General features: G+C 21.9%; 4 protein-coding genes across 4 annotated transcripts; 1 reads left to right on the plus strand and 3 right to left on the minus strand.

The window, feature by feature from the left end:
- Positions 1-95: 95 nt before the first annotated feature.
- PVVCY_0900690 (prefoldin, putative) lies at positions 96-1,316 on the minus strand (the record flags this gene model as incomplete). Its single annotated transcript, XM_008626410.1, has 5 exons — positions 96-125; positions 293-347; positions 531-638; positions 785-889; positions 1,150-1,316. 5 exons carry the CDS (start codon positions 1,314-1,316, stop codon positions 96-98), a joined length of 465 nt encoding a protein of 154 aa, XP_008624632.1.
- A 602-nt stretch (positions 1,317-1,918) lies between these two features.
- Positions 1,919-4,783, minus strand: PVVCY_0900700 (conserved Plasmodium protein, unknown function; the record flags this gene model as incomplete). Its single annotated transcript, XM_008626411.1, has 1 exon — positions 1,919-4,783. The coding sequence occupies one exon, from the start codon at positions 4,781-4,783 to the stop codon at positions 1,919-1,921; it is 2,865 nt and encodes a 954-aa protein (XP_008624633.1).
- A 2,289-nt stretch (positions 4,784-7,072) lies between these two features.
- Positions 7,073-8,872, plus strand: PVVCY_0900710 (pescadillo homolog, putative; the record flags this gene model as incomplete). The annotated part of the gene is made up of 1 exon (XM_008626412.1): positions 7,073-8,872. One exon carries the CDS (start codon positions 7,073-7,075, stop codon positions 8,870-8,872), a length of 1,800 nt encoding a protein of 599 aa, XP_008624634.1.
- A 1,419-nt stretch (positions 8,873-10,291) lies between these two features.
- PVVCY_0900720 (transcription factor with AP2 domain(s), putative) lies at positions 10,292-14,973 on the minus strand (the record flags this gene model as incomplete). Its single annotated transcript, XM_008626413.1, has 2 exons — positions 10,292-12,256; positions 12,412-14,973. The coding sequence occupies 2 exons, from the start codon at positions 14,971-14,973 to the stop codon at positions 10,292-10,294; spliced, it is 4,527 nt and encodes a 1,508-aa protein (XP_008624635.1).
- Positions 14,974-15,442: the final 469 nt, after the last annotated feature.

A 15,442-nucleotide genomic window follows, 5' to 3' on the forward strand; every position in this document is an offset into this window, starting at 1 on the left:
TAATATATATTAAGAAAAGGCGACGGATAAATCCATAAAACATAAAATGTATTGTCATCAAAATTTATTTTCAATAATGCCTTTTTAACAACCACTTATGCCAAATTTGAAATTGCCCTCATTAACTGTAAAAAAGTAACATAAAAAAAATAAAATTAATGTTAGGATTATATATGAAATAAAAACAAGCAACTTGTTGTATCAATTATAGGTGTATGCTCTTAACAGATTTAATCGAGTATATATGAGTTTGCGAAAAAATAAATATAATTTTATTCTTAATATAAATTACTATTTGTATGTGGGCCTTAATCTTAGCTATTTCCTTATTCCAATATGTTAATTTTCTATAAAAGGAAAAAATTATAGTATAAATATCAAGCATATATAACTTATATAATACACCCGTTTTATAAAAACGGCTATACGCATGTCTGAGATAGCTATAACATATTTTAATATAATATAGATGGACACATATAAGCACAAATATGCGTCAATAGCATGTATGTATTCCTTTCTATTATTACTCTTCATAAAGACTTATTTTCTTTTTTAAGAAAGATATGGCATTTTCAAGAGTCATTTCTAAGTAAAATTCGTAGCCTATCTGGATAAAAATCTTATTTTTGTCGAGTCTATTGAAAAAAAATATATATTTGTATGTTTCACGCTAGAATAATTATGTATCAGTTATATATTATACATGTGTATATCTCTTGCCATCCTTAAATACACAAGAATAAAAATAACACAAAGGTCTCATTTTATAGTTAGTACTTACATGTCTGCATATACGTAACTATCACATCCTAGCTGTGTGAGTGTCTCGACCTCTTTTTGGTCTTTCATGTCAATGAGTAATTTCAGATTTGCCACTAAAATTTCCCTATAAATTAGTAATATTATAAATCGGTTATTTAAAAATATAGAACAATTTTTATAAAATATTATAATTCATTTAATAATATGAGTATATAATTGTATATTTTAAGGGTATTTCTATTCATTATTCAAAAAGGGAATTTCAAACTCTCTTAAAGTATTTTTCTTTTTATAAATGCATACAAATTGAAAAATGAAGATATGTAAAAAATGGTATAGAGAAATATTATTTTCTATCCATTATTATGTATATTTTTTACTAACATATCAAAAATGTCTTGCAATATTTCATCCCTCTTTTTCTGTCGTTCTTTAAGGTGTTCATGTAAAACATCATCAATAAAACTTTCACTTTTCAGAATTATTTTTTGAAAATCTTCTTTAGTTTCCTCATTTATAGCTGCATTTCCTAAAGCGTCATATAAATTCATTTTTTATTATTTTTACTTCAAATTATAACTATTAAAAAACATATTTTTTGAAATCACAAAAAAAAAAAACAATATTTGCCTAAGTTATAAAAATTATAAACTTTTTTGTATAAATATATTTTTCTATATTTGGCTAGGTGTAAACGTTACAATAAACTTTTATATATTTATTAATTATTTCGATAAAATGATATCATTAAATAGAGTTATGATTAATTTAATTATATTTTCCCTCTACAATCGAACAATTTTATTCATTATTTTATTATAACCCCTTATTTTGAAAAAATACACATTAAAAAAATCAGCTAAGCTTGGTATAGTTATATCTCGAAATATTTATTACATAAAAAAAATAAAAAAAGACCATTTAAAATGCATCACATGAAAATAAACAATGAATATATCAATAAAAGTGCCAAGAACAGTAAGTATAGAAAATTAAGGATGAGAAAATGACATGAATATATATTTTTTAATTATTGAAAAGAGGCATTTTTGCCACGAAAAAAATAAATATTAATAAAGTTTGAATTGTAAAAATAAGTTACACTCCCTTTACAATTTACACAAAATATAAAAACTTTTTTTAGTGAGGAAAACTAATTTTCCAACCATTCAAACAGCACGAAAAGTAACTTCTCATATACTTCATTTTTCGCAGCGAAAATTTTCAAGTTATTTTTAATAGCTATAATTTTGTTCTTATATATAGAACAATTTTTCTTTATAATATCATAATTATTTTTTGTATCTTGTAGAGTATGAACATTTTTAACAGCATTTTGAAATTTTAACAATTCTTGAAATCGATGTTTTTTCTCATAAGTTAATACCTTTAATACAACATCAAATATGTTATATTGTTGGTTTAGATTATGTATATAAGATTGTTGTTCCTGTATTTGGCTAATTAAATTTTCATAGGATTGTGTAATTTGATCAAAATGGGTATATAAATTTTGTCTTTTTTTTTTCTTCGCTTTAATATCTTTTTTTATCATTGAAATTTCATGTTGTATTTTAAAAGAAACATTAACACCATTTTCAAAATTTTTTTGAAAAAGTTCTTTTTTATCATCAAGATCATTTCTTTTATTTAATGCTAATTTTATATTTGCTAAAATACTATTTTGTTTTTTTTTAAGATTTTCTATAACCTCATTTTTATGTTGTATTTGTTTTTTCAAATATATAATATCTTTATTTTCTTCATATTGCTTTATTATTTCTTGTAGTTTTTTTTTTTCACGAATTTTATTTTCAAAAATAAGGATTTGATTTTCATAATCTAATAAATTTTGTTGATATTTGTCTTTGTCATTTTTTAATTTAAATATATCATTTTTTAATTTATTTTGAATATTTTTATATTTTTCTTTTTTAATATTTGCATTCTCATTCCATTTTAATATATCATTATTTATTTTCTCTACCTTTTCGAGCATATCATTGTTTTTACATTCAAATCGTTCTAGTTGTAATCGAATATGTAAAATATTTTTATTTATTTTTTTAACAAAATTTTGTAAGTTGCTAAAATTTTCTTCAAGCTCACATTTTTTTTGTCCTAATATTAGATGCAAATCATTTCCTTTTAGAATTTCTTCATTAATTTGATTATTTTCATTTTGGATTTTGATCATTTCTGACTGTTTTAAAAACCAATCCTTTTCTAACATTCTACTTTTTTTTAATATCTCATTAATTTCTTTATTTAGTTTTTGTATTTTAATTTCAAGAGTAATTGGTACCGTGCTCGTGAAACTACTTCCTTGATTATTATTCCCGTCAAAATTTTTTTTACTTATTTTTTTATCTAACTCTTCATTTAATCTGTCTACTTCTGTTTGTTTATTTTCAATTATATAGTGATTTTTTTTAATAATATAATCATAATGTGTTAGTAAATTATTTTTTTCATTAAACTCTTTATTTAGTTTATTTCTTTTATTTTCCATATTTTCAATTTTTGTATTTTCCAAAATTTGTTGTATTTTTATTCGAATAATTAAATTTTTATAATTTTCAATTTCATTTTCTTTTTTAATAATATCTTCCTTAACATTTTTTATATCATTTTTTGTTTTAGAACAAAAATGGCTAGTTTTTATTTTTTCAGTATACACCGAAATAATCTTGTCTACTTCTTTATTGATGTTGTTTTTCATTTCTTTTATTTTGTTTTCATTATTTTGGATATTTTTATTTATATTTTTTATTTTTTCATTTAAATTTTCACATTTGTTTTGTTCATTTCGTATATCAATTTTTATTTGATCATTAAAATTGGAAACGTCATCTACACACTTATTTAATTCATTTCTATTTTTTTCAATTTTATGAATTTTTTTTTTTAATATTTTTAACTCCATAAGCAAATTATCTCTTTTCTCTTTTTCTATATTGTTTTCCTTTTTCACTTGTTCATTACTTTTTTCTAATTCTAATACATTTATTTTTAATGTATTTAACTTTTTATGAATTTCATCAATTACTTCATCTCTCTTTTTCATATTATTAATTGAGTCGTTCAACATTTTTATAATATTATTTTTATTTTTTTGTATAATTTCCAGTTCCCTTTTTTCATCATTAGTTAAAACTTGTAGATTTTTTAATTCGATTTCACTATTTTTTTGAAGATCCTTTTTAATATTAATATATGTTTGTATTTCATTTATTTCATGATTCATTTTGTTAATTATATTTTCTCGTTTATTTATTTTTATTTCTTTTATTTTATCTCGATTTTCTTGAGACAAAATCACATTTTCATTTACTTTAGTTTTGTTTTCCATACTTTCATAATATTTTTTCAAATTATTTAATTCCAAAAGATTGTTATTATATTTGTTATATATTTCAGAATAATAGTTTATTTCTTTTTTCAAAGAATCTAACTCATTGTTATATTCTCTTTTTACTTTTTTGTTTTCACTTATTTGCTTGCTTTTGTTTGATTTTATATTTTGTATAGAACTTATTAATTCTTTTTCTCTTTTTTCTAAATCATCATTTTCTTTATTTATTTGAAATAATTCCAATCCTAAATTATTCACACTTTCCTCAAGTTTATTTTTTTCATAAATTTTTACCCTCAACTTTTCATCTAACAGTTTTCTCTTTTTAATTAACTGATTATATAGTATATCTTTTAGTTTGCTAAGTCTATTATTATTTAAAATATTTTTATCTCCTTCCATTAAATTGGTATAAGTTTCTGAGCTGTTTGCATAATTATTTTCAATAGTCCCTGTCTTAGATAAGCTACTATTTATAGAAGCTTCCATTTCATCTAGACTTTCTCTTTTTCTTATCTTTCCATCTTCTTCCCATTGTTTTATATTTTCATACTTCTCATCATTCAATGAGTTTATATTTATATATTGTGTTTGCTCATAATTATATTCTTCATTTTGGTTGTCCTCGATAGTTACATATTTTTCCTTATTATTTTCTTTCATATTATAAGTATCTACATTTAATTTTTCTTTTATTTTGGGATTTTTATTTTCATTATTTGCTTTTTCGCTTTTTTTATCTGTCTTTATATCAAATATGTTTTTAATATTTTTTTGTATCAACAAATTTTATTTTGAAAATTTAATATATAGACAAAAATTATGAATTTCTCTATTTTTATTATCACATTCGAGTCATTTTTTTTACACAAAAATAAAATGTATAAAAAAGACATACAATTTAAATAAAGATAAGTAAAAATTAAATAAATAAATTACCCAATTTTTATATCTATAAAATTTTTTATATTTTATAAAAACACGCATACATACCTACATAATCAAATGGTTATAATAATACACTAAATGAGAAATATCTCAATTTATTTTTTTTTCTTATATTTTAAAAATGTATTACTAAAATATATGCATAAACATTATAATGCATATTAGATATTTTTACATATACATTACTCTTGAAATAATTTAGACAAAAAAAGAAATAGAGAGTGAAGGACTGATATACGGGAAATATAAATAATGTCACATTTGAGAAAATGCTTAATTCCATTTTAAAAAAAAAGAAATAATGTTCCCCCAAAAAATATATTTTATAAATTAGAGTATTTATCATAATTACATTATATAAATATATACATTAGTATATAATATAAATAATTAGGATCTACATGAATTTTATTGATTAGTTTATTTTTATTAGACATGCAAAATATATGTATTTCCATGCTCCATCTCATAATCCTTTTCATTTAATCATAATAATTTAAAAACATATCAAATCTATAATTTTTATTTTTTTTTTCAACTTATGTATGGCTTTTTTTTATTATTTTTTCTTTTGCTTATGTAAGACCAAAATGATAGTATAGATAATGTAATTAATTTTTTTTTACAAATATTACCTTTCTCTAAATAATGAACATATTTTTCAAACTATAATTTTAAAACATATATGATTAATTATATAAAAATTAGTCAACTATTTATACTAGATTAAGGAAAAACACTTTCCATAAGTACCATATTAATATTCTTTTTTTTTACTGTCCATTTTTGGTTCATTTGAGAATGGAAAAATAAAATATGATCAAATAAATTGATTCGTTTCATTATTACAACAATTCTTGTAACAACATATACATATTAGATAGGTTTAAAAAGGAGATTATCCATATTTATGTGTGCAAGTGAAATTTTCGAAAAAATAAAAAGTCCAATTAGTATACTATGGTATACAAGGACATGCTTAAATATGTTATCACACTTGTTTGCTAACTAAAATTTACATATTATTATATTATGATATATATCTCATAAATGTTTAGGATAAAAAATATGTCAGTAATAATGTATTATATATATATAAAAAGAAATATGCTGAGTAAATCTTTGATAAATGAAAATATACTTAGCTCTCATTTTATTTTTAATACATTATATATCCTAAAAGCTAAAACTTATGTAAGATGGCAGTAAAAAATTAAAAAAAAATTAATAGTATCAGAGCAGTAATAATATTAACCATTTCAATATAACAAACTTTTTTATACTCTCTCATTTTTTGAGTAACAACGTCATTAAATGGGATTTAAAGAGAGAGACTCCATTTTTAAAATACAAATATGGTTTACTGGTTGTGTTAATTTATTTATTTAATATTTTTTTATTTCGTAAATTCATGTTTTGCAAATATTCCTGCAGTTTTCATCATTTAAAAATTTTTTTTAACGTAACCACAAAAATATCGGCAAGTATTAATTTGGGATATTTTTTTTATTATATTTTTTTACCTATGTTACGACTTTTTTATTTCCACTCTTATATTTTTTTTTTTCAAATATTATTAATTTTGAAAGGGAATTAACATAAAAAATAAATTATTTAATAAATTTATTTTACATATTAAACAATTTAAAATATAGCCAAGTGATAAAATATAATATATTATTTGTATTTATATAATTAAATATATATATGAATTTATATGTATGGGTTTATGATAAATGTTAGGCTGATGGCATAGCCTACCAATTGGAATATCATATAATAATAATAATATTAAATTTGAAAAGATTTATTTATAACATTTGTACACCTATATTATGGGTCACAAATAAAGCAACACCAACCTATACAAAATTATACATACTTGTTCGATTATTTCTAAAACTTTATCAAGATCAACATATTTTGGGTTTGTATCATGCCCAACTAATGAAATAATTTTCAAAAATCATTTATTAAAAAGCTAGCTTATGAACATATCTCAAAATGCATATTCATAAATTGAAAGCTAAGATAAAAAAGAAAAAACAGGAAAAATACCTGACAAAAAGAAAAATACAAAAAAAACTATTTTTAAGCGAATCGGAATTTCGAAGACTTTGTATATTCAAAGGTATATATCCAAAAGATTATAAAGATATACCATTAAAATTAAGAAATAAATTTTATAAAAATAAAGTATATTATACAAAAAGTGATTATAAAAAATTAAGTAATGAAAAAATTATACAAGACTTTCGAAAAATAAAAACAGGTTTGAAAAGATATAAAAAATATAAACTATCATTAGAAGATAATGAAAGATGTAAAAGTATTATTAAAAATTTTCCAAAATATAAATTAGATCATATAATTAAAGAAAGATTTCCTATATTAGTATATGCAGTTGAACAATTAAATGACGCATTAACTACAATAATTGCTTATTCATATTTACCATCAAATGAAAATATAGGAATTAAAAATAATTTAATTAATCAATGTATAATATTAAGAAATCATTTTCATTATTATACTTATAAAACAAATAAAATTAAAAAAGGTTTTATAAGTGTAAAAGGATATTATTTACAAGCAGAAATTTTACAAAAAAAAATTACTTGGCTCATACCTCATATATTTACTCCATATTTTGATAAATCTATTGATTTTAAAATTATAACAAATTTTATAGAATATTATGTTACTCTCCTTAGATTTGTTCTTTATAAATTGTACAGACTAGATGGCTTGTCTTATCCTCCCAAAGAATATACAGACCTTAAAAATGAAAAGCTAAACCACTTGGCTTTTGATAAAAATTTTATTACAAAAGAAATTGCCGACGAGCTAGAATCTACAGAACAAAATACCCTCGAAGAAAGTGAAACAAAAACAGGAAATGATGAGATAGCAGAGGTTGAAAAAAATAACCAAGAAAATGATGAAAAAAAAAAAAAAATAGAAACAAAACCAATAGAGCATGATATCATTAATAATGATAATACTAAAAGCGTGAAAGATCTTTTTAAAGATCATATTTTTTATATACATAGTAATATGCCTTTTGATGTTTTGTCAATTATTATTTTGTCATGTGGTGGTACTATATGTTGGAACTCTTTATATTCTCCATATAAATATGAAGATGAAAGTATAACACATGAAATATTAGAAGTTAGTGGAGAAAATATGGAAACACAAAATTCGAATAAAACAAACAATATAAATGAATATACATATAAACGAAGTTTTATACAACCACAATATATATTTGATTGCTTAAACACAAACAAGATATTATCTTGTGAAGATTATAATATTAACAAAACATTACCTGTACATTTATCACCTTTTATTGATGATGATAATTATAAAGATTTAGTAAAAAAAGAAGAGTATACTATAAACAAAATGCTAAGTGAAGACCCACAATATAACAAGAGTATTTCAAAAAATAAAACAAACTCACAAAATCAATACAATAATTATAATGACAATGAAATTGAAATGTCAGAAGATGAATATAATAATGCTATTCGACAAAAATTGCGAAATGATGCATTAAATAATCAAATGGAGGCAGAAAACGAAAATAATTATAATCCTCAAAATAGTATAAAACAAGAAAATGATTTATTAAATGTAAAAAAAATAAATAATCAAGAAAACATAAAACGAAATAAACTTGCTTTGAGCAAAAAGAAGAGAAAATTATATAACAAAATTGAACAAGCAGAAAACAGACAAAAATTAACTATAGAAAAATTTTTAAAAAAAAACAAAAATAAGAAATCATCAAAGTAATTACTAATATCATAATTTAATTCCAATAAAAAAATAGCTAGCTACTCAACTAGCCAATTACAAAAAAAAAAACATTCAAATTTTTTTTTCATTGTGTGCAACTCACTATTGTATAGACTTAGGGTTATTTATTGATATTTCTAAAAATGTAATAAAATGGTGCTATTTTTTACATCATTTTTTTAATTAAAAATTATCTGATTCGTGATATAGTCAGAACACGCGGAAAATAAGCCTGTCATTTTTTCAATGTATTCCCAATAAACATGCATATATATATTTGTTTATTTACATATAATCGTCTCACATTCTACATGACAAAACACAGTAGCATTTTCAGTTAAATATTTTGTTTTATATTTTCATTACCCTATATTCATTTAATTATTTATTATTTTTTTTATTTTTTCATTTATTCTATAAATTTTGTACCCTTTTTAATTAACTTAAGCACCCTGATGTGCTAAAATAACAAAATGAAAAAAACAAAATCATATATACAACCTTTCTTCAAATGAATAAGCCTATTCAGGCATAATAGCAAATGCGTTGATAACCTTTTAAGATTAAATAAGGGAAGCCAAATTTAAGTTAAAATTGTAATTTGCTCTCAAAAAAGCAATACATTATTACACTGATAAAATATTTTGATAATTTTATTAAAGTATAATTACAAATATATTAGTTTATTTATTAATGCTGCATAAGTATTGCAAATAAATACAAATGCATTAAAGCGATAAGTAAAATTAAGACAAAATACACAAACAAACACATAGAAAAATAAATATAAATATGAAGAAATAGAGAACAATGACAGAACAATCGCAGCGCAATAACATAAATAAAAAAATATAAAAGACAAAATGCAACGCCAAATGGGTATGCACAAATATAAGTGTACATATCCCCTTTATTTATAAATATATTCATATAATATTCAGTACATACAATAATTTTCTTAATCGAACAAATTTGTAACAATAATTTTACTTAGCGGATAAATAAATATATATACATTACACAATTTTTTTAAACTTAAGTCATGATTAAAAACAAAAAAGAATACAATTTTCATAATCTTCGTTTTTAATTAACATTTATAATATTATTTTTATCAAATTAATAACTGGTATTTAATAAAGTATCTTTTATTGCTTGATTCAAAATATATTAAACAATTTTTTCTGGGTTTTTGTTTTTTTTTTTATTGAAAATGCTTTAATATGATAATAGTGCAATATAGCACATAGAAAAAATAATTTTATTTATTATCATTATTCATCATAAACCCTATAAAAAAATTAATTTATATTATAAATCATGCATACATTTATTCATTCAACTTATGAACATATTTTGGCACATCGACATAGGCTCTAAAAAATTGTTCATTGCATGAAAATTAATGAATGCAAATTATAAATTTCCAGCATACTTATTTGAGAATCCTAATGAGTTTGATAAAATCCTAGAAGTATTTAATGATTGCTTGCCATCCATAATATTGTTATTATAAGAATTCATAATTAATGAGTTAGAAGGATAGTTTATCGAATTTTTTGATGGATTACTATTATTATTTCCATTATTTTCTACACTTAAACTTGATCGTATTAAATCAATTGTATTAAAAGCATCATCATTTTTATCGTTGTCAATAAAAAAATTTATATTATCATTATCTCCTCTTAAATAACTATCTCTATCTAACATATTATCACCTCCGTTATTTCCTTTGCCATTAATATCCATATGACTTAATTTACTCATTTTTTTTTCGTTATCACCTATTAATCCTTTACCTATAGCATTAGATAATTTGCTATTCATTAAACCTGTATTTTCATCATCTTCATCATCATTTGAATATACTAAACCATCATCTTTTAATTTTCCATCTTTAGTATAACAAATAGAGTCATCACTATTTGAATTATTTCCTCCTTTACTACCCATATTTTTTCCATTATTTTTTGATAAATTATTTGAAATTATATTACTTTTTTTTTTCCCTTTTTTAGCATCTGCATTTTTTAAATCAGTTTGATGTTTATATTCATTTTCCCATTCAGTTCTTTTTAATATAGATAATTTTCTTGCCTCATTATAACCATATTTGCTTACACTAAAACTTGTAAATAATCTTTTATTGTTAGCTATTTGAAAGTAAGCATTCCATTTACCTACACCTCTTGGAGATTTTGAAAAATATACTCCTTTAACTTTATCATCGTTTGGATTTACACCTGCTGGCATTTCATATTTTAATTTTCCGTTTGCATAATTTGCACTATTTACAGAAGAAACTATAGTTGATGATTGTTTTAAATTTTTTCCACCTTTATTATTATAACTTCCATTATTATTGCCATAATTATTACCCGAAGATGCATTTTTATTCATATCTAACCTTCTAGTTTTATAGCCACTTACATGTTCCCCTTCATTAATATTTTCTGATCTACCACCACCTATACTCATAATAAGATCATTGTTATCGTTATTACTTAAAGATAATTCAGATCCATCACCACTTATTCTCGAATTGTAGTCAGTATTATAATCATAACTGTTATTTTTTCTAGAATTATAATTATATCCATATCCCATACCATTTAAATTATTCGAGTTATTTCCATTATTACTGTTAATATTATTTATAATATTACCATGTTGTAATGAATTCTCAAGAAGATTATTCGAATTATTTGTGCTCATAATAAAATCATATAAAGTATTTGAGTTTATATATTCAAAACCATTTTTAAATCCAGATAGATCATTATTTCCTTTTTTATTTAAACTTTCTTGTGATAAATTTAATAAATCTTTAAAACTTTTCGCAGTATTTTTGTATGAACTATTTTTTCGAGAATTATAACCATGACCACCATTATTATTATCATTCATATCTTTTTTCCTTAAATAGTCATTACCATTATTATCGCCATTTCCATTTTTGTTATATCCACTATCTTTTTTATTGTCCATCATATTTAATTTAAATTTCTTTAAAACATTGCTATTACGTAATAAGTAGTTCAAATCATTGTAAGAATTATTATCATTGTTTCCATTATTTCCCTTAGATGATGGATATAAAACATCTTGCTTTCTTTTTTTAAATAACATATTTTGAATAATGTTTGATAAAAAGCCATAATTACTTTCATTTCCATTTGTATCACCTTGATCTTTATCAAATTTTCCATAATTATCTCTTTCGTTATAATTACCATCTTCAGCAAATCGAGAAACGTCCGTATATTTGTTTAAATCAATGTTTCTATCATGTTCCATTTTATGTTTATTTTCATAATATCCTTTTATATCTTTTAGATCGATGTCTTCGTTTGATTTATCATGATGATGATCCCTTTCCTGTAAAAAAATGAAAAAAAAAAAAATATATATACCATCTTATGTATGCACTTTGCAAAAGAAGAACAAGAACTGTTGAAACTTCCTATATTCACTATCTCAATATATATAAGCATTATAAACACGTATGCATGTAATTATATTATGAAGCATACCTCTAAACTACCAGACGGGTTTAATCGGGAGTAGAAAGACTTTAAAAGATTTAGGTCAACTGGGTTTATATCCATTCCTTTGGGGTGTATCTTCTCATTTTTGCACGCATTTGCATACTCAGATAAAAGCATTTTAAAATGTTTAATGGCATTTGCATTATTATTACCATGATTATTTAGATCAGCTGCACCATTTAAATAACTGGGTGCATTATACATATTATCACTATCTTTTGAATTCATCTTGTTAAAATTTTTATATTTTTCAACTATTTTTTCAGCTTCTTGTATATAGTTATTATTATAATCATTATAAGAATTATAATCGATACTAACATTTAATTTGTTTAAAATATTTTGATTTGAATAATTATTTTTTTTTGTTTTACAATTTGAAACATTATAGGATGAATTGTAATTATTATTTGAATTGCTTAAGCTCGAATGCCCATTTCTGTTATGATGATGATGATTATTAGATAATCCATTTTTATTATTTCCATTATTATTGTTTAAATAATTATATAAAATGTTGCTAGCATAATTTATTGGTAAAGATTCACCACAACCATAGTTATTCAAATTGTCATGATTACATCCACAACTATTTCTAACACCACCATAATTATTATCGCCACTATGATTACAATGTAATAAGTCTTTTCCTCTTTTAAAATCATCAAATCCTTGAGTAATATCATTATAACCATGTATATTAGTTTTATATCCACTGTTGTATAGAGATAAAATAGTAGATGCTTTTTCTTCTGCATTATTTTGACTATTCAAATAGTAGGATTTACTAAAATATGGGTTCTTTAATGCTAATTCATGCATTTCATCAACAATTTCTTTTGTTAAATTTTTTTCAACTTCTTCCATGATTCGTTTATGTAATTCACTCTTATCATGTACTGCATTTGTAGTACTACTAGCATTATTAGTGGTATTATTCTTATCTGATGATGCATCTTCCTTATTTTGTAACATTTTAAAATGCTTTATTATTTCCAATTCTTCAATACATTCTATTATAGAATACATAAATATACTTTTTATAGAACATATTTTAATGTTAGAAAAACAACATAAATAGATTTCTAAATTATTAGGCTCAACATTGTTTAATATATTAATAAAATGATATTCAAATGATTTATTAGTTTCACTCCAAGCTGTAACTAATCTTTTTAAAATTCTCAAGTAGCTTAAGCATATTACTTTAACTTTTTTTATGTATTCATTTTTATTTATTGATTCTTTCATACTAATATTATTAATGAAACATCGATGATGATCGCAATTATTATGATCTCGATGGTTGCTATTGCAATGAATTTTATTATTCACATTTCCATTGCGATTATTGATATCATTATATGGTATATTATTATATCCCATCATTGAATATGTATATTTATCTATTAAATCCTTTCTATCATCATTATATGATTTCCTTAATGGAAAATTTAATCCACTATCATTATTGTCATTATTTTTTATATTCAATATGTTATCCATTAATGCAAGTGCTTTATTGTGATTTATTGATCCGTTTTCTGCATTTGTTTTTTTTGACATTATTCCTTTTAATAAATATTCCTTTAATTTTATATTATTTTCATTGTCATCATTATTTAAGTTGTATATTTCATCATTACCCATACTATTTCCAGATTCTTTTTCTTGAAATCCAAATTTTTCATCAAAATTGTCTTTAGAATTGTCTTCATAACGTAATTTTTTTAAATAAACCATTCTATCGTCGTGTTCATAAATATTATCATTACTATTATTATTAATACTTTCGTTATTATGAATATCACTATTGTCACTATTTTCGCTAGTGTTAATATTATTTCCAGTGTTATTAATCATATCATTAATGATTTTTCCACTTCCCAATGGATTGTTAATGTTTTTATTATTATTCATATTTTCATTAAAATGTGATTTCTTATTAATTTGTGATTTCATATATATATTTTTTTCGTCAGCGTCATATATAGACCCATTTTCGTCATCCTCTTCTGTTCCTTCTTTTAATTGATCATTCTCAAGATTTTTTTTAATATTTAAATAATATTTATCATCATTATCATCGTTATTGAAATTTTCTTTATTTTCATTGTTGTTCCTATTTTCATGGGCTTCTATTTTTACTGATTCAAAACTAGCACTATCATCAATGCTATCATATTTTTTATTTAACGCTTTTGTGATGTCTTTATTTGTATATTCTTCATTATTACATTCATCACTTTCAGTTATTTGTTTAAAATTGTCATCATCATTTGAAAGTGTAACTGCCTTTGCAATATTATTAAATGATCTGCCATTAACCGTTTCTATACTCTCAATATTAATAAGGTGTGGGGTTGTTGTTCTACTAATTGGATAGTTATTATTCTGTTGGTCAGAATATTTTACATAATTATCAATTTTACTTAAAGATTCCTCAGTATATGTGGTTTTCTCATAATTTGCATTTTCGCTCTTTTCCTTCTCATCCGCTTGGATTATTTTTTTATTGGTATTCGAGCTAGACCTTAATGAAAACATTTTTATTAAATTATATTCAGAGATTAATATAAATAAATAAATTCATATAAGTGCTATATATATGCCATAAATATTGTGCACACACACAATATATTCTTTATTCACATACAAAATATGCAATATAAGAAAATGTATGAAAATACACAATAAAATGCTTGTTAAAAAAAACCTGAGTACAAATAGAAACTTATAATATTATGCAACTCTAGGTATAAACTTAAAAAATAATACTCATTAAAACAATATAAATATGTATACATATATATGCATATTATAACGTCTATTTTTTTCTACATAAGTAAATATATATATATATTATTAATAATTATCTTTATAAAAGTATATGTATGCATACACAATGTATACAATAATATATTTTTTACAAAGTCTATGTTTTAAAAATTAAATAAATAAATATATATATGTATTATGTATGCACATGCTTATGTTAATTATTTACAAGCATTAA

The sequence above is a fragment of the Plasmodium vinckei genome (assembly GCF_900681995.1).
Source record: "Plasmodium vinckei vinckei genome assembly, chromosome: PVVCY_09".
Taxonomy (NCBI): Eukaryota; Apicomplexa; class Aconoidasida; order Haemosporida; family Plasmodiidae; genus Plasmodium; species Plasmodium vinckei.